Source organism: Phyllostomus discolor, chromosome 12 (genome assembly GCF_004126475.2).
Source record: "Phyllostomus discolor isolate MPI-MPIP mPhyDis1 chromosome 12, mPhyDis1.pri.v3, whole genome shotgun sequence".
NCBI lineage: Eukaryota > Metazoa > Chordata > Mammalia > Chiroptera > Phyllostomidae > Phyllostomus > Phyllostomus discolor.
The window spans coordinates 53,150,677-53,174,508 of record NC_040914.2 but is presented as its reverse complement, the minus strand read 5'-3'; the positions used below and the strand labels follow the sequence as shown (position 1 = coordinate 53,174,508).

The 23,832-nt window shown below is 52.0% G+C and overlaps 2 protein-coding genes and 1 long non-coding RNA gene across 3 annotated transcripts in view; 1 reads left to right on the top strand and 2 right to left on the bottom strand.

Annotated features, from left to right (window-relative positions):
• NUP93 (nucleoporin 93) overlaps positions 1–8,051 on the bottom strand; it is a 104,484-nt gene extending 96,433 nt beyond the window's left edge. The window contains exon 1 of the mRNA XM_028501717.2: positions 7,915–8,051. The gene's annotated coding sequence lies outside the window, so the exon portion shown is untranslated. The remainder of the gene's footprint in view (positions 1–7,914) is intronic.
• A 1,092-nt stretch (positions 8,052–9,143) lies between these two features.
• On the top strand, positions 9,144–22,228 carry LOC118497483. The gene is made up of 3 exons (XR_004900005.1): positions 9,144–9,156; positions 15,039–15,046; positions 22,151–22,228. It is a non-coding gene; the product is annotated as an uncharacterized LOC118497483 (long non-coding RNA).
• Positions 21,591–23,360, bottom strand: LOC114488278 (metallothionein-1C). The gene is made up of 3 exons (XM_028501981.2): positions 23,200–23,360; positions 22,530–22,595; positions 21,591–21,830 (listed from the first exon to the last, which is right to left on the bottom strand). Exons 1-3 carry the CDS (start codon positions 23,225–23,227, stop codon positions 21,739–21,741), a joined length of 186 nt encoding a protein of 61 aa, XP_028357782.1. The 5' UTR covers positions 23,228–23,360; the 3' UTR covers positions 21,591–21,738.
• Positions 23,361–23,832: the final 472 nt, after the last annotated feature.

The following is a 23,832-nucleotide window of genomic DNA, read 5'->3' as shown; positions in this document are numbered from 1 at the left end:
GATCTCTCCTGCATTGTAAATAAATCAACCAATAGAAGCTAAATTACAAAAAAGTTATTCAAGTTTCCAAATCTACATTTTGATGTAGTTATCATCCCAGTTCACCAAAATGTTTTAATCTGTGGTTAATTTTTTACCAATTTAAGGGCAATTTTTATCCCCTCTGCAAATTACGTATCAAACTAGCCATAAAACACAGGAGTTAAGCCAACCAAATATCAATTTTGACCCAAGATGCTGCACATTGATCACGGTAAGAACCTCACTAGCTCTGACCAACAGAAAGAACTACACGGCGGGGGGGGGAGAGGGATGAAGGCCAAGCTCTGCGTTGCACAAATCTGCCCAGGACTCGTGCAGAGACCGGACACCAGCTGCACCTGGGGCACTCCGGAGGAGGAAGCCAGGAAGAAGCTTCGCGAAGGTGGGACGGGGAACAATCAGCAAAACGGGGCTGGATGGGAGAAGGCCGGCGAGGACGGACTCACGGCACTAGGAGTCCTCTGGAAACACCCACAGGGGCTCCGAGGCCCTCGCAGGGTACCAGGGCCCGGGGGGCAACACAGTGCTCTCTGGCGCCACCTGGCGGGCGTCCTCCTGAGCCTATACGGACCTCTTCCACCACCGGGGCAACCGAAAGCCTCAAAACGCAGGGCAAATTCACCGCCGCTGTCCCGAGGCAGGGCTGAGTGCCCTCGCTGGGTTGTGACAGAAGGAAGACCTGGAGGTTGTGGGGGAGTGATTTTCTAGTTTTTGTTTTTTTAATCTGGGTGCCACTTAACAGTGTGTTTGTTCAACTTGAGAAAATCCACTGAGCTAGACGCAAAGGGGAGGGTGATGGGGCCGGAGGCGGTCCCCAAAAAGAAGACCAAGAGCTTGGGGGGCTGGAAATCTCAGCCCCGCCCACCAGGCTCTGGGGCGGGGAAGAGGGCTGCATGTTACGCTCTATAAAAACTCCCCGCCAGTGAGATCTGATGAGCTTCTGGGCGGGGAGTGCTTCCACGTGCTGGAAGGGTGACACACCTCAGTTCCACGGGGACAGAGGCTCCAGCGCTCAGGCCCCTTCCAAGCCCCCCTTACATGCCTCTTTATCCGGCTGTCCCTCTATGTCCCTTAGTAAACTGGTCAACACAGGTAAAATCTCCCAGTTCAGTGTCTTGCTCTAGCGGACTAATTGGACCTCAGATCTACAGCCAGTGGGTCAGAAGCATGGGTAACGTGAACCTGGCGACTGGCCTTGGGGAGCACAGTCGTGCCGGGTGGAACCCTTATCTGGTGCTATCTGCAGTCAGACAGGGTCAGCACTGAGGGAACATGTGGGATACCCAGCTGGTGTCCAGGGACTCTGAGCGTGACCTGCGGCACGGCAAACGCACACCTCGGGGGTCAGAAGCGAGGCAGTGTCGCAGCAGAGGGGTGGGAGAGTGCAGGAAGGGTACTGCTCCCTTACAGGACGACACTCGGCTCCCAGCCAACAAGCTGAGCCCCTCCAGACCATGCTAAATCGGTACGCTCCCAGAACCGCCCTCCAGGGTTTGGCAGGTGATCTCTTAGTCTCTTGGAGTAGCCATGCTTATTGTATCACTACCTTATTTTGTTTTCTTTTTTAATTTTTTAAAATATTTTATTTCTTATTTTTAGAGAGGGGGAAGAGAAGGAAAAAGAGAGGGAGAGAAACATCAATGTGTGGTTGCCTCTCACGTGGCCCTCACTGGAGACCTGGGTTGACAACCCAGGCATGTGCCCTGACTGGGAATCGAACCAGCAACCCTTTAGTTCACAGCCTGCGCTCAATCCGCTGAGCTACACCAGCCAGGGCTCTTTTTAAATTTTTTTATGTATTGATTTTAGAGAAGAGAGAAATATGGAGTTGTTGTTCCACTCATTTACACATTCATTGGTTGATTCATGTCTGTGCCCTGATGGAACCCGCGACCTTGGCGTACCAGGACGACTGACGCTCTGACCGACTGAGCACCTGGCCGGGGCTCGCTTCTCTTCTCTGAAGGCATCAGCTGCAAGCAGACTGAGTCCTCACCTGCCCCGAGCTTTGTGGATTCCCAAGCCACGGAACTACTGGTGCTTTGAGGACCATTGGGTCATCCCAGAAATGGGTGTCACCTGTTTGCCTTACTTAAGCCTATGTTACTTCTAGGATACCGTCCCCCAAATCCACACCTTAGGGCCTCGGAGCTGGCAGAAAACAGAGGGAAGTGTGAAAGAGCCTCCCAGCCATCCGTCCTAGACCCATCTACCAAACTCCTTCCCAGCTTCTAGCCTGTGAGACCGGTCGCCTAGGCCAAGGGTTGGCCGACCTTCTCTGCAGAGGGGCGACGGCAAGCATTTGGGCTTCGTGGGCCAGTCCCCAGCTACCCCTCAAGTCCCCCCTGAGAGTGGGCAACATGTAAACAAAGGAGGGTGGCTGCCCGCCAGCAACACTTTAATTATGGCCACTCAAACGTGAATTTCACGTCGTATTCACGTGTCGTGAAATAGTCTCCTTTGATCTTTTCAATGATTTCTCAAGACATAAAAACTCTTCTTAGCCTTTCTGGCCCCCGGGTCGTAACTTGCCAAGGGCATCTGAGCCAGCCCGGTGAGCAATCCAGGCTGCCTGCTCACCGTGGGCACGGAGCTCCCGTGGTCACCAGGCCTCTGCAGTGACCACAGGAAGCGTGAACGAGCAACACAACAGACCCACCGTCGCTGCCCTGCTCTCCCGATGCTGTTTATTTGACGAGCATATTAGAGAGAAGAAATACATTTTCTAAGTCATGAACTCTGCCCAGTATATGCTCTTTTGACCCAACACACAGAATGCTAGGCGGACCTCATGGTCCTGTTCAAATTCAATGCAACATATTGAACCACGTGAATTTCTCCTTTTCCTCATCAGCCACAAACACCCCAGTTGTCCAAGAAATACAAAGGACTAAGAAAGAGATGAAAAAATAAAGGCAAGGCCATCTGTTAAAGGAATCTCAAGATTCACCCATCTGCATGAAAAAACGACACCAACTACTTTCCCTGCAGAATGTCAATATATGCAACCAGCACTTGTCACCACTCACCGTGAACTCTAACTTTATCACATACCCCAATATCATCCAGGCCAAATGCACGGTTAGCAGTGCGATGATTTTTCTGGATGTTGTCCGAAAGGGGAATTTCAAATACATCCGAAGAAATTAACTCGTGCTGTTAGTTATGTCTTTTTTCTTCAAAATGTACAACTGACAATGTTATTCCTTGTTTCGATTATTTTTAAAAGTTTTCATATGACAACAAATCAAATCCAAAAAGGATATCTCAAACAGAATGGGTAAACAGGAGAGGACTGCATTTTGAACCCACAAGCCTGGTTTGTGGGTTCAGAGGGCTCCCCTGCTAGCTGCAAGGGGGCCCTTCACCCCTGGGATGAAATCCGGGCCTCTCCTCCCAGCCTCACCTATGAAAACATGATAACCCCTACCTCCTCAAGAGGCTGGTGGTACACAAGAAAGGGTTTCATAAACTCTACTGATTTATAGCATTGTAAAAGGCTACACGAGCTTTTTCCCCAAAGCTGCCAATGTAGCAACATGGCAACATTTTGTCCTTCAATTATATCATGTATGGTTATTATTATAAATCCAAATTTGCACAGTGAAGGTGTGATTCAAGAGAAATTTAGCATTTAATTTCAAGTGGAAATCTTACCCTCAAACCTACTTCTTTTTCATTGATTTTCGAGTGGGAGAGGGAGAGGGAGAGGGAGAGACAGGGAGGGAGGGAGAGAGAGAGAGAGGGGAATACTGTTGTTCCACTTATTGATGCACTCACTGGTTGCTTCTCCTATGTGCCCCAACCAGGGACAGAACCCACCACCCTGGTGTCACCAAGACAACACTCCAACCAACAGCACACAAGCCGTGGCTGCCTCAAACCTTCTTATTAATCAGACTATAACAGGACGCAGACACAAGAGCAGTGTTCAGTATTCAACACCAAAGATTGATGGGTAGAGCCTCACTCGAGACAGCAAAGACTGGTTTTGCTCTCCTCTCTATTTTGAATATATAAACTATGGTTAGATGACAGATTCATCCCACCCTTTACCGGATCTGTCAGTTGTCGATTACAACCACCAAGAAGAAAATTATATCTTACCAGACACTATTGTTTCAGAGGCTTCTCGGGAGAGAATAATGATTTTTTTTTAATTGTTGCTGGATAATTCTTTAGAGTCTTGTAAGACTAAAACAAAGTTAGACCTACCGTAATTGTTATTCAGAAAGCAGACTTCCGGAGAAAATAAAGACCTGAAATGAATTACCCCAGACAGAAGAGATATTAAAGACTGGGTGATTCAGTTCTAGTGCTGGCCTGGATGATTCTGTGTCTGCAGTCAGGAATGTGTAAGTACCAGCTTTCCTGATGTGTAAAACACCACTTGTATCATTTCACCTTCAACATGCAAAGAGAAGTAACCTGGCATCACATGGAAACAGAAAGTATCCACGTAGGTTATTTCGTGGTAAACTGTCAGCTGTCCTGTCCAGTAGAAGCCAGGCCTGGGGTGCAAGAACAATGGACCCCAACCTGGCTTTGCCCCCCATCAGCCCTCTGACTTTGGGGTTGGCCCTTCCCCGTCTCCGGACCCCAGTTTCATCACCAGGGAGGAGGAGGAGGCCGGCTCAGATGATTTCTAAGGGACTGCCCACCATGAAGAATCTACAAACCTGCGATATTTTAACTCGGTCTTTAAAATCACTTCATGTGTCCTCAGAAGGAGCAGCTCCATTTTAGTGGTGACGGAAACTATCTGTATATACAGCCTTAGGAGTGACACCCGCCCCATGTCACAGCTGGCACACGACAGATCACCAACTCTGCCTCCAAGAGGTCTTTGGCTCCGGCTTTTCTCTCTAAACCAACGATTCTCAACTGGGGGCAAGTTTGCCTCCCAGGGGACATTGCTAACATGGAGAGACGTTTCTGATGGTCACAACCGAGGGAGAAGGGCTTTGCACTCCTGACATCTAGCGAGTAGAGGCCATAAGTGCTGCTAAACGTCCCACAATGCACAGCACAGGCTCCACCACAAAGAATTATCCAGCCCCAAACAACAGTAGTGCTGAGTTTGAGAGACCCTCCTGTAAACCAGGGGAGGCTTCTGGTCCCGAGGGCCCTGACGCCTGGAAATACATGCAACTTTTTCTAATGTAAGAAAAGCACTATAGCTTTTATTACAGCCTAACAAAAGTCTGAGACCCCCCCCCCCAAAAAAACCCCTTAAAACTGCTGTATATACATTATTACCCCATCTGTGGTTGTTATGGTTATATTCACACCCTGGCATGCCACACAGCAATAGAAAAGCTCCAACTATAGCTACATAGAAGCACAGGAATACAGATACAGAAAAAGGACATACTGCACGATCCCATTCACATGGATTTCAAGAACAGAAAAAATACTAATCTGTGGTTCTAGACATCAGAACACCGGTTATTTCTGGGAGGGGGTGGGATTGACTGGGAAAGTACAATAGAACTTCCGGGTGTTGTGGACTGAAATGTATCCCGCAAAAATTCTTATGTTGAGCTCTGGCTGGTGTGGCTCAGTGGACGGGTGCAGGCCTGCAAACCAAAGAATCCCAGGTTCGATTCCCAGTCAGGGCACATGCCTGGGGTTGTGGGCCAGGTCCCCAGCAGGGGGCGCCCAAGGGGCAGCCACACATTGATGTTTCCCTCTCTTCCCTTATCTCTAAAAGTAAATAAAATCTTTTTTAAAAAAAGAAACACCAGAGAGCTTGCTTCCTCACTCCCCGACCCCTGCACCCAGGAAAGGATATGAGCGCACAGTGAGTGAGGCCGTGGCCACCTACAAGCCAGAAAGAAAGCCTTCGCCAGAACCCAACCATGCAGGCACCCTGATCTCGGACTTCCAGCCTCAAGGACTGTGCAAACCAAACTTCATGGTTTGAGCCAAACTTGTGCTGTTTATTTTGTTACAGCAGCCAGAGCTGGCACACCGGGGTACTGGAAATGTTCTACATCGCAATATGGGTGGCGGTCACACGAGGGAATAACTATTTAAAAATTTACTGAACTATACACTGATGGTTTGTTCAGCTAGTTTTCAGAAGAACTAGCACGAAACACAACATTAGCATCCCAAGAAACTTAACTTAGCATTACCTCCCAACAGTGAAGGTACGAGTTGGGACAACCCTGTCAGTCTGATCTCTCTTCCACAAGTGTATGTGACCCTTTCTAACTCTCAGTAACCTGTTAATTTTTAAATCGCTCTGAACTCCCTGTCCTGGAGTGTCTGTTTCACCCTGCCCCGAATGCTTGGAGACAATGACCGTCAAATCCACACCCCAGCCTGCTCCCGCAGCCCACTCACACCGCACCCCGGAGTTTGCACCCCTCCCCAGCTCCTCCACCTCTGACCCCCGGATTCCCTCTCTCCAGGCCTCACTCACTCGTCTCCTTCGCATCTGTGCGCAACCTGGGCTTGTTTATTTACACACGTGCCCCACTCTCCAGCCTCAGAAACCAAACAGATGCAGACACCCCTCACTCTCCAAATTTCCTATCCAAACTCTCATCACCTAAACAGATATAGATAGCAAGGGATACTTTTATTTTTTTGGCCCTCACCTGAGGATGTGTTTATTGATTTTAGAGAGAGATGAAGAGAGAGAGAAACATCAATGTAAGACAGAAACATTGACTATTGGCTGTCTCTCCCATGGCCCCCACCAGGGATCCAACTGCAACCTAAGCATGTGCCCTGACTGGGAATAGAACCTGCAATGCACTGGTGTAGGGGGCACGACATTCCAACCCACTGAGCCACCCAGCCAGGGCGATACTTGAATTTCTGCAGTGTCTTCAGTTACTTTTCTCTTTTCCCAGCTTTCTTGAGATTTAATTGATAACACATGTTCAGTCGGAGTTCCCTATCAACCCACCTCAGTGGAGATAATTAAGTAGGCAGCTGGATGCAGGTTGAAGGGTCCAGGCGGGAGACATAAAAGTGAAATGTTAGCCTAATATATGGCTATTTTAAAACTGAGCCTCGATGAGATCACCATGAATGAAAATGTCCCAAATGCAAATGCACAAAGAATAGAGTTGAAAGAAAGAAAGCGTATGATGCCCAAGGACACCCTCTCACGCCTCCCAGAAGGCATACAAACGGTGACCCTTGCCTGCAGAAAGCCATTTCGGTTAGGCTAACACACACCTCCTTCTCTACCTGCAGAGGGACGAAACCAGACCAGCGACTCGGTCAACGGGTCCTCCAAACTTTGACCAAAGACCCCTGCGGTCGGCCCAGTAACTCTGAAAAAGAGACCCCGAAATCTTAGGTATTGCCTTTGCAGAAGATGGGGTGCTGTGAACCCAGAGAAAGTTCGAGCCACCTCCCGGTTCTCACCACTAGTACCTCCCTGGATGGGGAGGAGCATTCCGAGGGATGCGGTAGGAGAGACGACAGGTCGGGAGAGGCTCAGGGGGTTGTCCTTGTCGACTCCCTACTTGGTGCATTCCCGAGGGGCGAGCGCGCCGGCAGGGCGTGGCGGAGTGCGGTGGCGGGGAGGTGGCGCCGACCCGGTGGGTGAGCTCGTAGGGGTGGGGCGGGGGCGTGGCGCGTCGCACTACCGTGGGGAGTCAGCACCACAAAGCTCCATCTTCAGAAATAGGGCGGACAGGAGACATTCCCGGCACGCAGCCCGACGCTCTACCAGGGCGGTTACACAGGGAGCCGTGCTGCCGGCGTTAGCCAGGCGATCCCGCCTGCCACGAGGCGATCGGGAAGCGTGAGCAGCAGACTCCTGGCGTGGGGACCCAGCTCAGCCCAGCCTCGGAACCCCCGGGTTCAAGGACAAGCGCCCCAGGGCGCTGCGAGAGACAGCCTTACCGAGCAATACAGCCGTCTGCACCACCCAGGTCCGGGTTAGAGAATGCGGCCGCTACTTCTCGCGCCGCTCACCGCGCTTCCTGATTGGCCCAGGCCGGCCGCTCCCAGAAGCCCCCGCGCGGCGCGCCGCCAAATGAACTTTATAGAAACCCGAGGAGGCAGACACTGACAAGGGCGGGGCTGGGGGCGGGGCCTGCGGCTGAGCTGTCACCCCCGGCATGCCCGGGGCCATCACTCTTATCATTCCACGTGGTTACAGACGGCGCTGCTCGGAGAAAGAGATTCCACGATTACCTACGCGGATTTCTTAGCTTTTATTGAACGTCGTCCTAGTGGCAGGCACTAATCTAGGTGTTGGGGTTACAGTGACAACTACGACAGAAAATATCCCGGCCCTAATAGAGTTCGCAGGGTAGTGGGGGAAGCAAAATACGATCAATGGCTGCCAGTTTGTAAGGAGGGCTAGGACGGAAAAAGCAGGGTGATGGAAGGGAGTCCGCTGATATGATCAGGGAAGGCCTCTGAGGAGGTGGCGTCTGAGCTGAGACATAAATGGTAAAGGGTCAGCCTTGCAAAATCTTGGCTTTAGAACATTCCAAGCAGAGGGAACAGAGTGAAGGCTCCACGGGGAAACAAGGTTAGTGTTTAAGGAAGAGAAGGAAGAGGCGAATGACTGGCAGAGGATGAGCAAGGACAGGTGGGGTAAGACTCACACCTGGCTGGGTGTCTTTGTTGTGGACCAGCATCGTCTTCTCACTTGTAATTTTTCCCACCACTGTTCACTGCCCCCCTGCGTCCCCATTCTCTGGTTCTCCCTTCCCCCACTGAGACATCCAGTCACCTCTGTACAAATCAAAGTTCAGTTCGGTTCACACTGGACTTTTTTTCCCTATTACAATCGTATATTACTGATTAAAATAAGCCCGTACTACTCTACTTAGTGCTTAGCTTTGTTTGTCTTAACACTTCACACCAGCATATTGTGGGTTCTTTATCAATGATTGGTGCTGACGGACGATATGCATGAGGATGGCCTTTGTCCTAAAAACATTAAATGTTTATTTAGATCCTGCTGTGGTCAGACAATAGCTGAGCTTTTATATATAATCTGACACCTGAGTAGTGTTTTATAACTTTATGTTGCTTTTTTCCTTTAGGTAAAGAAGAATTTTTTTTAGATTATTTATTTATTTTTAGAGAGAGGGGAAGGGAAGGAGAAAGAGAGAGAAACATCAATGTGTGGTTGCCTCTCACACGCCACCTACTAGGGACCTGGCCCATAATCCAGGCATGTGCCCTGACTGGGAATCAAACCAGAACCCTTTGGTTCGCAGGCCCAAGCTCAATCCACTGAGCTATGCCAGCTAGGGTGGTAAAGAAGAATTTTGAGGACAGAGAAATACTGGTAAACCATTGCCAAAGAAAAATCAGGACATTTGCCTTTTAAAGCTGTATATTTCCATATCATAAAACCCAGCAATTCCACTCCTAGATTCATACCCAAAAGAAACTCCTTTTTAAAAAAAAGATTTTATTTATTTTTAGAGAGAAGGGAAGGGGGAGAGAGAGAGGGAAAGAAACATCAATATGAGAAAAACATGGATTGGTTGCCTCTCCTATGCTCCCTGACTGGATACCAAACCCGCAACCTAGGTGCGTGCCCTGACCAGGAATTGAACCAGTGTCCCTGCACTTTGTGGGATGATGACCAACCAACTGACCCACACTGGTCAGGGCCCAAGAGAAACTCTTACACATAACATGCACCAGGAAATATGGGTAAGAATCTTCTTAATAGCAGCGCAGTTCACAACAGCAAAACAAAATAATAAATAAATTAAATGTCCATGAACACAAAGTGGATAAATTGTGGGTACTATCACAATGAAATATTACACAGCAGTGAAAAATATGTGAGCTAATAGCCACAAAAATAACATGGGTGAACCTTCGAAACAATGTTAAATGGACAAGGCAACTGCCAGAAGACTTCAGTTCATATATAGTGTGGACTCAAATTTCCTAATTATGTTAAAAAGCAAGGAAAACCAAACAAGGTATTGTTTATGCATAGAGGCATAACTAGAAAACACTGGAATGATAAACAGGGAATTTAAGATTGTAATTATCTCCAGGGGCTAGAAAGGGGCACAGGGAAGACCCCACGAGAAGATGTAAGATCTTGGATATACTCCAGCTCTAGGGGTAGGTAGTTGGTTCATAGGCATTGATTGCATATTGTTTGTTATTAGATATTACAAATAAATTCTTTTATATGTGTACAACAGTGCCTTATACAATTTAAAAATGCCTAAGCAGAGGAAAAAGCAGAACAATATAACTAGAATTTCCACAGCATCAGAACAGCGGTTCTTTTGAAGGTGGGCAGGGCTGTTGACTAGAGAGGGAAAAGACAGAATCTTCTGAGGTCTGTTAATGTTCTCTTTCTTACTCTGGACGCTGGGTGCATGGATGTATTCACTCTTTTAAAATTCCCTGAACGTCACATTGAAGATTTGTGCACGTTGCCACACATACACTAGTCATTATACTAAAATGAACATGTGAACTATTCCTCCCCTGTGGAATAGTAACTATTTTTGCTCTCCAGAGGTCATATCACTTCTCCTCCCTCAACTGCTCGCCCTCTGGAACTTGTACTTCTTTAACTTTCCCCACAATCCCCAGCACGTGGTCCGTGGAAGGAAAGCGAGATACAGTTCCTGAGTGACAGACAGAATCCAGTTCTGTGACCGTCTCTCTCGCGAGCTGCACTGCCAGAGATGGGCTCTTTGTGGGCGGCAGCAAATTACATAAAGCTTTGCGAACGGTGGCGGAGTGATCAGCCGTCGTCTTTCGAAGTCATTAAAAGCTTAAAAAGGAAGTTTCTTCCTTTGCACTCCAGATGGGTTTAGTTTCAGCCACACAAGAGGTGACTTGGCGTTGCCAGGGACGGCAAATCGGCTCTCTCTAGGACGTGAGCTGCTGTTCATGAATTGGTCGGCTTCGCCAGCAGCCCCGTGCTGAGGATGCTGAGAGCAAACCCAGGCTCAGTGGAGGAATGCTGGGATCATTTCCGGTAGCAGTCAGGTTGTTTGAGCTCCGAATCCCCTGACATGGCCTAACTAAGAAGGAAAGTTATTATCTAACCTAATGAGAAGTGGGGCAGTTGGACGTTGGATTGGTCGATTCAGCAGCTCACAATCCCCAGGGACTCAGATCTTCTTCCTGTCCCCCGGACCTGCTGTCCTCGTTGTGGACACCATCTTGGGGGAGCAAAGATGGTTCTGGTCCAAGACGGTAGACAGCTCCGACCCTATAACATGGGCCGTCATCTTAGGGTCACTGTCACAGCTCCTGACCGACACGTGACATTTGAAGCGCTCCAACTGGGATCTGTTCAGGAATAGGCTCATACATGCACGAAGACCACAGCAATCATGAACTGAGCGCTCCCTCCGTGCGATACCCCATTCTAAAGTCTACACAGTTTTTCTCATTTAACCCTCACAACGACCCTTTGAAAGAGGCACTATTCGCAGCCCCAGGTCACAGATGCAAGAAATGAGGCCAGAGGGGGTGAGTGGCTTCCTTAAAACCATATGGTAAGCCCAGCATGGGACAATGATTCAGTCATGACTCCAGACCCCATATTAATCCCTACACTCTCTCCTCACTCCTAGTAATAATGATAATAATACCCCCTACCCTGTAGAGGGCGCTACAATTTAATGGTGACAAGCATGACCAAGGTGTAGCGGCAGTAGCATTCTCACACACCGCTAAGGTGAATAGGAATTTACACAACCACTTTGGAAAACTAGCAGTTTCTTAAAATGTTAAACTCACACCTACCCTAGGACCCTATCATTCTACTCCTAGGCATTTACCTGAGGGAAATAAAAACTCTCCCACAAAAAGCCTTGGACAAAAACCCTCACGGTGGCTGTATTCAGGATAACCCAAGCCCAGAAACAACTCAGGTGTCCATCAGCAGGAGGATGAATGAACTCTGGTCTGGCTGGACAACGGGTTTCTACTCAGCAATAGCAGGGAACGAACCAGTGATCCCTGTATCGATATAAATGGAACTCAAAAGCTACTCTGGCAACAGAAAGACGGAAAAGAGCACCTACTACGTCATGAATTCAAGAACAGGCAAAGCTAATCTAGGGTTGATAGAGGAGAGGACAATGTATTTCCTGGAACTATGGACTGGGAAGGAAGGAAGGCACGGAATTTTTCAGGGTGCCACAAATAGCCCACACCTTGATCTAGCGTGGCAATGCGTATGTAAAAGTTTATTGAGAGGTACGCTTAAGACGTATGCCCTTTACTGGATTAAATGATTCCCCAATAAAAAGATCAATAATCTTCAAAGTAAAAAAAGTGATTTGCCTCTAATAATATCACACCTGAACCTTCCAATAACCAGGGGTAGGAAGGGCAGGTGCGGAGACTGAACTCAGGGAGGATTACGTGACTTAAGGTGACACAGGACAGTGGGGCGGACCGGGGCCTGCACACAAGTTTGCTGATGTCAAGACCAGTGTCCTTAGGCCAATAGCCTCCGAGGTGAGATTAGAAGCCTCCGCGGACCGTACGAAGAGCTGCCCAGTGAAGTCCTCAAGTGGCCTCGACCGCCAGCTCTGCCACTCGGGCCTGGCAGGAACCCCACGTTCTCATTAGTCAGCAGCAGCTAACTCTCAGATGACACTGTGAAGGTGGCGGGCTTGTGTACACATCTGGTTGTTTCATTTGTTATGAAACATATTGACGACTGAGTGAAAAAAAAAAAAAACACCACCCATCCATCCTATATATCTCTCCATCGTTGCTGTTTAAAAACAGCTTTGCTGACATCTGTCCACTCTGTTTATGTCAGATGCTGCGATGTGTCGCTGATGCTGCATTTGCCAAAGGAAAAGTGGATTTGATTGACAGGGCCCCAGGGTTTCTCGTCCTTTTCCATGTTCCAGATGTTTAAAACAAAACAAAACAAAACAAAATGTTGGAAGGCTTATCTGCGGGTGCAAAGTGTACTGAAGGAACTGGGGGGTGGGGGGTGAGGGGGCAGGGGGACCGGGGTATGGCTTCAGTTTCTGCAGAAACTTTGCCTCTTAGAGACCCCATCTTTCTGATTGGTTCAAATTTCCCTCTGTTTTCAGGGGCGGCCTTTCGGTGGGGCCGCCTGCTCTGAGACCCATCTGTCCGGGGCTCTGTTGTGGTTGAGTATGAAATGTGTTTGCAGCTGGAGATTCAGGAGGAGGGGGGAAAACAAACGTCAAATGACAGATGATAAAAGAAGAGTGCCCCCCAGAGGGAAAGCAGAAAACAGAACCAGACGCTCAGTTACCCCCTCTCTTAGAAACCCGAGGACTTAACCCTCCTCTGAAAACCCTGGAGACAATGATCAGCAAACAAGCATAGTAATGAGTGAGGGATGGGGTGGCTGCGAGGACTCCCACAGTTCATTCTCAACGCCCCCCCCCCTTTAAGGTTTTATTTATTTATTTTCAGAGAGAGAGAGAGAGACATGCCTGCAAGAGAGAAACATCGATCAGTTGCCTCTCACACACACCTGACCGGGAACCGGACCCGCTACCCAGGCATGCGCCCTGCCCGGGAATGAACCCACGACCTTTTGCTTTGGGGGACAATGCCCAACCAATCCTACCACAGCGGTCAGGGCTCATCCTCCTTTTTTTTTTAATGACAATACTCTAGAACCCTCCGTTCACATTGGGGAGAGATTACCTCTGTCACATCGTGGTTACTCTTGTGGGGATAATAATAATCTACCAGGAGGTGTTGTTCTAAGAATTAAATGAGTTAACACCTGTTAAGGGCTAAGAGCAGTCTTGTATACAGCAGGCACTCAGTAAGTGTGAACTGTCCTCATTTCTGGCAAGGCCTGTTGCCACAATACTCCAGAATTAGTACAGGCTTCTCCCACCCACCAGAACAAAGCCGCCAGGTGCTCCCCATCCCACCCCTAGGCGTCACAGGTCTTTGCAATTGAGCCTAACTCTCACCAGCTGGAAGCCCTGAGGGCGGCGGCGTGGCGTGTTCCGCCTTATGCCCACCAGGGGGCGCTCGGTCAGCGTTAGTTGAAAAAGATCCTGCAAGACCCACCAGCCAGAGGCTTCTCAGAACCGAGGCTCCAGCCCCGAAATGATCAACCACGCTGGAAGCCGGAGCCTGAATTTCTCAAATAGAACTGGCACCCCCGCACTTGGCCCAAACGGAATTAACGGTGGCGTGGCGTAGCGGGGCAGGGCCAGCTTCTGTGTGAGGCGCTGTCTCGGTGGTCCGTGCTTCTGTAACATTGCTGGACAGGGGAAGCATTCCCTGAGACTGCTTATCTCGCCTTGGCTTAGTTCACCAGCTGGCGATGTTTAGGGAGGACCCATTGCTATCTATTTTGGCAAAAAGGCGTCTCTGCTCCCCGCCTGCCGAGCATCTTCTTGGCTGAGCATCTGTGTGCAGGGCGCTAGTCTGGGCCCTGGGAGTGGCCCCCAGGGGCACACCCAGTAAGCAGCGGAGACAGGGCTCACTCCCAGGCCTTCAGAGGCCACATCTGACACCGGCCCCAGAACCACTGATGGTTAAATGCCTGTTTTTATTAAAGCCATCGTAGGAATCCCTGTTCATTTTTTGGCACTTACTCTGCTGTGGGGTGGTTCTGAAATCCAGGTCGGTTCCTCTCTAAGTACCCTCCCTGTTCTCATTTTGTCCTTGACTGAAGGAGCCCTTACAGTAACACGCAGAGGATATGAAATACAGGTCAGATCTCATCCGTGCCTGTAAAACCAAGATGCGAGATCATTTTATGGCTTCCTAGGCTAAGTAAAAAACGATTGAACAATTTTTACCATCATTACAAGACCTTTTTGCAGTAACTGCAGAGTGGCTCATAAGTGGTCTCCTTGAAATAATGTCCCTATTTCCAAAGAAAGAGACTTTCAATTTGCAAGTTTGCCTTGCATGACCTGTTTCCTATGCACACACCCTGCTGGGCATCATCTGCAGGAAGCAAGAACGTTTCCATTAAAAAATATCCTGCCCTCATGGAGGGTGCATTCTGTGAGGGGAGACACACGAAATGTCAGATACAAACACAGGGGGCTGGGTGAGCTTCTGAGGTGGAGGGGGCGAGCGAAGACTTGAAGGAGACGAGGAAGGGAGCCCCGGACAGCATCTAAAGCACAGGGAATGGACGGTGCAAAGGCCCTGAGGCAGCACATCCTTCATGGCTCTGAGGAACAGGGCTGGGCAAACGTAGCTGGTGGGAGGGAGTGAGGGGGGCGCTGTGAGCCAGTGTCAGGACTTGGGCTTCCACTCCGAGAGAAACGACGAGCCAGTGGGGGGTTTGAATCAGAGGAGTGACCTGTTCTCCCAGGATGCGTCTGGGTGCTGTGCAGGGAACACTCCACAGTTCTGGCTGCACTCACTTGAGTTCTCTCAAAGCTTCTTGAAACATCGCCGGTATCACTATTAAATATTATGCATATTAATATTTAATATTAATGTGCATAAGTTGCAGCACCTGGTTGCTGCCCAAGAGTGACCTCTGAATAACCATTGTATCTGGGCCCAGAGGGACAGTACGAAGCACAAGCCTGGAAACTGAGTCACGGGGATATTCGCCATTCTCAAGGTCAGCCAGAACACGGAATCACCATAGCAACAGCTGACGCCCCATGACACCGAGGTTCCCAGACCTCCTTGCTGTGAACAGTCTCGGGTGGAGGAGGGGGCCCAACCTTAGGCCTATGACATCACTTTGTTTATTTCCAATGTCAGATAAATTTGGAAAACACTGTCTTAGTGCCAGACATCCTCATTTTATGGTACCCTAGTGGGGAGTAACTATCCTCAAGTATACTGAAAAATTCCCAAAAATGTCTTCACCAAATGACTGGAAATGCACTTGGTCATACATTATAAACACAGCCCAAACAGGGTCTTTAGTCAAAGAAAAGGTAGGAATGGCAGGGGGCACCCTAAACACTCACACCAAGGCCCTTGGAAAACTGGTGTACACCAGCTAATTGCAAACTACTTTCCCGAGGGCCCCTCGGTATACCTCTCGTGCTGTCGTGGCCGTGAGCTGAGAACTGCTAGCACCTGAGGACAGCAAGTCAGGTTGTTTGAATGTTTTGATGCAGGAGTGTTGTCACCTGACACTAAATGGGCCGATGGAGGCTGGGGGAGAAACGGCCTGCAATAAATAAAATGACCATAAGATGGCAGCAAACACCAAGAAATGAAGTCAAGCTTTTTGCTGATTTGAACTGAAGAGCTGGGATTTACAACATCTGGAGATGGAGTACTTAGAATTCTAGGCCACCAGATTTCAATTAGGCTGCTGATTTTGGTGGGGGGAGGGGGAAACTGTATCTCGCTTTCGACTGGTCTACGATCCCCCTGACCTTATCTGGGATCTCGGTTTTTAGGAAAGCTGTACTAGATAAATGAATCGATGAATTAAACCACTTCTCAGTGGGGGGTTATTTTTCTCCCCCAGAACATTTGGCAGTGTCTGGAAATATTTTTGGTTGTTACAGCGGGGGGAGGGTTGCTGGCATGCAGTAGCTGGAGGCCTGTGATGCTGCCGAACACCCTACAACGCACAGGACAGCCCCCACAAAGAACTTTTCTGACCCAAAGTGTCGATGGTGCCCAGGTTGAGACACCCCAGATTAAATCAACAAAGTCCTGCTCCTGGTGCAGGGAGACAAGGCTCCTTGGATCTCATCTCTCTGTAGCCTGGCCCCTGGCCCGGGTCCGGCACGGAGGAATCACTCAGGAACCCTACAGCCCTGAATTGTACGAGAATACAGGAAAATAGACCACATCGCTGTCCCCCCCAAAACTGACAGTCTCTGGGGGCTGAAAGCGCAGACGCCCACCTGGCGGGCGAGGTCATAGAAAGGGGTGAAGAGGACCAACAGAGATTACAATGGGGTGGGGCTGTGACGCGTTGGAGAATGTGGCTCTCCAGGGGCTCTCTGCTGCCGTGCAGGACAGCGGCCCCAGACCCTCCGCCTGGGGGGATGAAAAGGGGTGGGGCCAGTCCCCGAAGCATGAGCAGAATTTGGGGAGGTGGAGGGGGCACAGGCCAGAGCTAGCATTCCAGAGGGGGACACCCTGACCAGGAGCTGAAGGGTGGCCAAGGCTGGCTCTCTGACTTTTGTTGGCGCCATACAATAGTTTTTCTCTCTCTTTTCTTTTAACATAATTTTTAAGTTACAGTAAAAGATACGTAACAGGACCACCGTGGGCTGGGGCTGCAATGTGACTGCCCAGGAGGGGGTGCTGTGAGGACGGCCCCAGGCCATGAGCGGGGGGGTGGGAGGGGGTGTTCTCCAGCACTTGTTCACCCTGTGACCTTGTGTCTGCGCCCATTGTCCTTCCCAAATAATTGTTCTTTATTCCGGGAGAAGCGCATGAACTCATGCACCTGTCAAAGGAAAACAAGTCAGGACACAGGAGGCACGTCTGAAGCCCCCGTGGTCTTGTACAGTGCTGGGTGAGCCTCCCCACTTTATATCAGCAGACTTCGGAATCAGTGTTAACCTGGCAGAAAGCCACAGAGCTCTGGTGAATAATATCCGCCATTTATTGAGCGCCGACTGTATGCTGCGCATGGTGTTATTTAGGCGTCACGATCCCATTTGGTGGATGAATAAACTGCCCAATGTCACACAGGTGGTAAGGGGCATGACCGGACATAAAACCCAGGGCTGGTGTTCTCCGTGCCCCACGCGCTTGCCTATTAGCCAATAAACCTCTCGGCAGCGCACCGGGAAGCTGTGGAGGACTAAGCCACCACAGGTGGGGGCATTCCAGGGCGCACCACTCGGAGTGCTCCGGGCTGAGCGCAGGTGCCCCCAGCAGGAGGAAAAATGCTGTCAGCAGCTCAACAAGAACGCTCTTTTCTCACTCTGCCTCCGCACGCCTTTGAGAAGAGACAACAAACGGGGAAACTGAGGCTCCAAGAGCAGAAGGAACTGGCCTGAGACCAGACCCCTGAGAGGGTGTGAATCAAGGTTGGGACGCCGATCTCCGGACGCCTGTGTCCCTCCACGCGCCTCTTAGCCCGGGGATTCCAGAAGCTGGAGCTCAGGCTCCGGGACGGGCCATTCAAAGCACCTGCCTGTTGGTGCTCTCTGCTCGTTAAAGAGGCGAAAAGCCCGTGGGAAACGGGCTTGAGTGAAAGAATGTAATCATTGCACTGAGAATCCAGGTGCATCTTGTTCCCGCTCATTGGGTGTGGGTGCTCCAACAATGACGCCAGGACCCTCTCTCCCCAGGTCTTGGCCCTGCTGTCCTCTGTTGGTGTCCCACTCAGGGGAGTTTTCTCCACGTGGTGGCTTCCAGCAGCTTAGCAACCCCCCCCCCCCCCACACACAGAGCATCCTTTGCTCCAGGGGTCCAGCAAATGCCTTGGAATTCACTCTCATTGGCCTGCATTGGGTCATGTGACTCCCTGCCCATCACTCTGATTGGCCGGGAATGGGTCGTGGACTGGTCTTTGGGGAGGGGCAGAGTCAGCCCTGTACAGCCACACCGAGTGAGTGGTTGGGGGGTCGTTCTGCACCGTGGGATGAGGGCCCTGTGACCGGAAGATGCATGTAGTAGCTTGACTTGTTCTTGAAAATGGCACGAGTGATTTCTTTGCAGTTTTCAAATACTAAAAACATTTCCTCAGATTTTTGTGCTTTTTATAGTGCAATGGTTACCCAGTTCAGGTCTGATCTGCATTATTGACAGTTACTGCCCCGCAGTCTTGAGTCTAGACATCAGCAAATGATAAACCAAGCCCTGTTCCCATTTGGAGAGTGTCAACCCTGCCCCACCTCGAGCTGCCAGGGCGGCTGACGCGGTGGGGAGTGGGGGGCGGATCGGGACGCCCCGTTACACAGCATGTTCGTCCGCGCATTGGGGGTCCAGTGGCGGGATCCTCATTATTTTCCTAAATTGTGTTATTTCTTCTAAATGTCCTCTATGTTATAATCTATAGTAAATAGATGCACTCGTGTGCGTAAACGCACAATTTATTTCCACCGCTCAGGGCTGTCCCCGGCCCGGCACCGGGGAGGTACCCGTGCCAGAATCGGTGACCAGCCCCCATCACAGGGGTCCCTTGCTGCTTCACCCTCCACGGCTCCACGATATCGGAAAACGATCGAGGCTCTCTTTCCATCCCCAAGCCTTTTCTCACCCTCTCCCTCCGTCAGGGCGGGGGTGGGCGGGAGGGCTGGGAGGAGAGCTGCGGGCGTTGTGCACATGCGCTCTTAGGGCAGTTTCCCTCCAGAGGAGCTGGGCTGTGGGGATGTTGCCTCGACTTTTCACTGCCCCGCCTCAGCCCCCAGCCTGGAGCGCACAGGGCCCCATGCCCTGTGACTTCAGGGCTGTAAGGACCTCATCCACTTGAGGCACCAGCTCGGAATCCCTGCCGGGAAGGTGGGTTTCCCAGGCCTGAGAGGGGCATGCCCCAAGGGCAGGTGGGAAACACTTCATTCCCAAAGAAAACACCACTCACCCAGGGGTGTGTCTCGAGTCTGGGCAGGCCCAGGCCAGAGGGAACGTGGCCCAGGACCGGAGGGGAAATGTGGGCCCTGTCCCATTCTGCCCTCAGGGCCTCGGGCCCTGGGAGTGGGCCTGCGATTACCCGGAGGAAGCCCCTTGTCCCACTCACATCTTCTCCAGACTCCCTGGCTACAACCAGTGGGATTAAGCTAAAGATTAAGGGTAAAGTTTGCGGGCGTTGGGACCAGGTGTGGGAAGGGGGCAGGAGCGAGGAAATGCCATAGGGTTGAGTTGCAAGGTCCACAGGCCTGGACTCGGGGCCCAGAGGATCCAGAGAAGGAAGGGAGGGAGGAGTGGGGTTCCTCCAGGCCTTCTCGTCAGACTGAATCACTCATTCTTCCGGAGGCTTCCACACCTCTGTCTGAGCTCGTCTCCCACGCGGCCCGTCCCAGGGTTGGCATGCGGTGGAGCCGTCCTCCTGGAGTCAGGCGTGTTCAGCAGCTGCATCTAGACGTGAAAAATAAATGTTTTCTGACTTCAACGGGGCCTTGAAATGAGACCTCCTCCGACGAAGGGCTGGGATCTTATTTATCCGTCATCTTCCCTCTCTGTGCCCAGCACAGTGATTTACATACAGTAGGGGTCCAATAGATGCTCCTTGAATCAAATCCAGAGCACTTAATGATCGCCCACTGATGGTCAGGCCTAGCCTAGAGAGAAGGAGCACTTAGGAAGCCCCTATTCTGTGCCAGAGACCGCGCTAGACACACTTAACCTCACGACAGCCCTGTGGAGTAGGCACTACTGTTGTGCCCCTTCCCAGATGGGACGTGTGAGGCCCGGACAGGCCACAGAACTTGCCTGTGTAGTGGGGCTACGGTTCCAGCCCGGGGGTCTGGCTGCAGAGGCGACACGTGTAACGGCTTTCCCAGTCACACCGGGCGTTCACTTCTGGGGTTCCAGAGGGCATTCTGACGCAGCCACGTCAAATTAGAACAGCACGATTATGAATGAATGTCTCCAACAGACATCCCTAACGGTTATGCCCCGCCCACCCCTGGGGAGACGGGGCCCTGGGACAGAGTGAAACGGCTCCTGTGTTTGTTGGAGCAGCGGAAACATCATGTCCCCGTCCGGAGAGGTTTGGCAGCTGTGGTTCCCGAGGGCGAGGGCAGGGTTGGGAAAGAGCAGCAACCTCGGTGCCAGGAGGCAGAGCCGCATCACACTCCTGCTCCAGCCCCGAGAGGTCCGTGCCAGGCTTTCTGGGCAGGAAAAAGCGGCCGGGATGCCAGCCCACCCACTCCACCGTGGTTTTCATAGTGTGGGCCCCGAGGAGGCCTGGGGCACCCTCTTGGCCTGGCCACCAGTGCAGACAGTCCCATGTGAAAGGTTTCGGCTTCAAATACCCACTGGGGCACAAACACTTCCCGGCAGCAGCTCACTGTGTTTCACCACATGGTCCCATGGCTCTGTGTCAGCGGGGTGCCGCCCGTCTCAGACCTGAGAAATCAGGCAGGGTGGGGGGGCTGAGAGGGGATGTGGGGTGGTGGCTTGGCACCCTCTTACCTCGCCTAGTGACTCAGCTGCGTACCCAGGTTAGGAAGTCATTCGGATGAACGAAGCACGTGGCCTCCACCCTGCCCTCCTGTGTACTTGAACTACACCCCTCACACACAGGCCCAGATACACTGGCCTTGTATCTCCTGCACACCCTTTGCTTACTCAGTGCCAAGGTCTCTCCACGCAGGCTCACCCCCGTGGTGTCCTCCGTCTTAGCCTTTCTGTTCTCCTGTGCGGTAATTGTCTCTCCCCAGCAGCCTGTCTCTCATGCCGCCTCACCAGTGAGAGCCCATTGCTGGCATATTCAGTAGGTACAGCATAGATGGTGCACCAATGAATACACAGAGTGACACAGATACACAGAAAGGGCAGGGACTAGTTAACTCTAGGGGTGGTAGAGAAAATGCTCACAAAGGGGGAGCCGAGGGCAGGCCAGACAACAGGAAGGGTTTTGCCCACCCCCACTTACTGTGCCAGCTCCCTCCACCCCTCTCCACCCTGCTCCACCTGGCTCCCCTACAGCCCCGGGGGACCCAAGTCCCATATTCCCAGAACACCATCAGGTACCTGGAGCCAGAAGTGTATAGATAAGTTTATTGTCATTCGGGTATTTCATACAAAAAGGAACATAGCAATCGGTTCAGGGTTTATGAAAAAAAAAACATTGAAAAATGCAGGTTTGTACACGTTGCTCTATTTACAGCGGGGAGCAGGCTCCCCCCAACATCACGCACAGCAGCTGCACTTGTCCGTTGCTTCTTTGCAGACACAGCCCTGGGCGCACTTGGCACAGCCCGCGGGGCAGCAGGCGCAGCAGCCTGGGGGCAGCAGGGGAACGAGAGGTCAGAGATGGCTTCGCCAGGCACCTCCCCGCCCAGCCCAGCAGCAGGCCTGGTGCAAACTCCTCCCAGCCCCAGACGCCCCGGGGCTCAAGATGGCATATGCTGTCCTGGGGCTACTGGCGGCACCTTCAGAAAAGGGAGAAGGAGGTCCTGCCACCTGGAGTCCATACAGGGCAGGAAGCCTGGAAAGGCGGTGCAGGGGGGGAGGTGGGGGTCAGCCCCCAGCCTCCTGGAACCACAGAGTGAATGAGGTGAGGGAAGTCCTCAAGATCAGAGTGGGGGCGGGGGGGGGGCAGTCAGGGGAACTCTGGGCTGGCTCCACAGGAAAGGGCTGCACGGGCAGGGCAGGGAAGCCAAGTTCAAGTGCTTGGAGTGCTCAGGATACTATAGGGGTCAGAAGGCTACACTGGGAGACAGATTCTAGTTCTGGCTCCTCTTGACACTACGTGGTGACTTCTCTGGACCTTAGTGTCTTGTTCTAGGATGAGAAGTTGGACTCAACTGCCTCTCGGGCTCTCTCAGCTGATTCTGACTCAGTTGCTAGGGGAAGGGGGCGGGGCAGGGGGGCTGGGGTAGAGATGCAGGGGTGTCGGTCTGCTGCAGCCCACTGAGCTGGGGGCTCCCTCCTCTGACTTAGCCCCGCCCCCAGGTTCCCAGAGAGGGCCCCTCACTCACTCTTCTTGCAGGAGGTGCATTTGCAGTCTTTGCACGTGCAGGAGCCGGCGCAGGTGCAGGAGCCACCTGTGGGGAGGAGAAAGTGGGCAGTGAGATGTGTGATATGGAGGAGACAGCAGCTGGTCACCAGTCGCTCCCTGCACTTCCCCCCACCCCATACACACACACCCCTGTGAGGACCGTACACTGGGAGCTCCTGTCCCACTCAGGGCATATAAAGACAAGCCTCACTCCCTCTCTCTTAGTACCAGGAAAATAGGTTCCCTCCAAATTTTACCCCAAAGGGAGATCCAGGCTCCAGACACAGCCCTGGTGGACTGGGCCTGGGGCCAGGGTCGCATGTCCTGAACTGGCAACAGGCCATGTCCCCACCTCCCTGGCAGGTCGGAGGCCTGGGCAGAGCACTGGGTTCCAGCCCAGCAGCCCCCTACCCGCTGGCGGACCTGGAGGACGGCCACGTGGAGCCTCAGCACCCTCAACATGGAAACGGAGGCTGAGGGGCACTGGGAATGCTCTCAGCGGCTTGGCTAGGAAGGACACTAGCTAACTACAGGAGCCCCTACAGCCATAATCGAAATACTCCTTGCTCCAGTCCAGCCCAAGGGCACTGGTCCTATGCCTGGAAAAGGAGCAACCTAAGGCCAGAGCTTGGGGAGGGAAGGATTCTTACCAGTGGAGCAGGAGCAGTTGGGGTCCATTTCGGTCTGAGTTGAGGCAGCGGGTCCAAAGCAAGAGGAGAATAGGTAATCGTGCTCGTCCGCTTGTCCGTAGCGTGGTGGCGCCTAGGAGCCCGCGAGCTCCCTTTATAGCCGGAGGAGGCGGCCCGGGTGCAGAGGCTCCGCCCTGGCCTTTGCACCCCGCCCAGCGGGCTGCGTGCAGCCCGCAGCGCCCTCGGCTGGGCTGAGCGCACCTGCGCGGGCCGGGCGCACCGTTCCCTTGTCGCCTTTGGCCCCGGGTCACGTGGAGGGGCTTGTTTGGTACGCGGTGTTCCAGCTCCCGGCCCTTCCCAATTTTCCGCGTGGGGCCGCTGCCCCTGTTCCCGGCAGTTCCGGGAACTCAGCGCCTGAGTCCCAGCGGTCTTCCCCACCCCTGGCCCGCTAGTCCCCGTCCTCAGGTTCACCTTTCCCGGGAGCCGTGCGCAAACCCAGCCTTGTGCTCACATCCTGACTTGGCTGGAGCCCAGGAGTTGTGTGCACGGACCCGTGGTGAACGTGACCTTCAGCCCGTCACTCCCTCATCGCCCCCACCCTCGCACTGTTGTCTGTCCTTGCGCGTTTCCTGTTTACTATAACGGGGACAACAG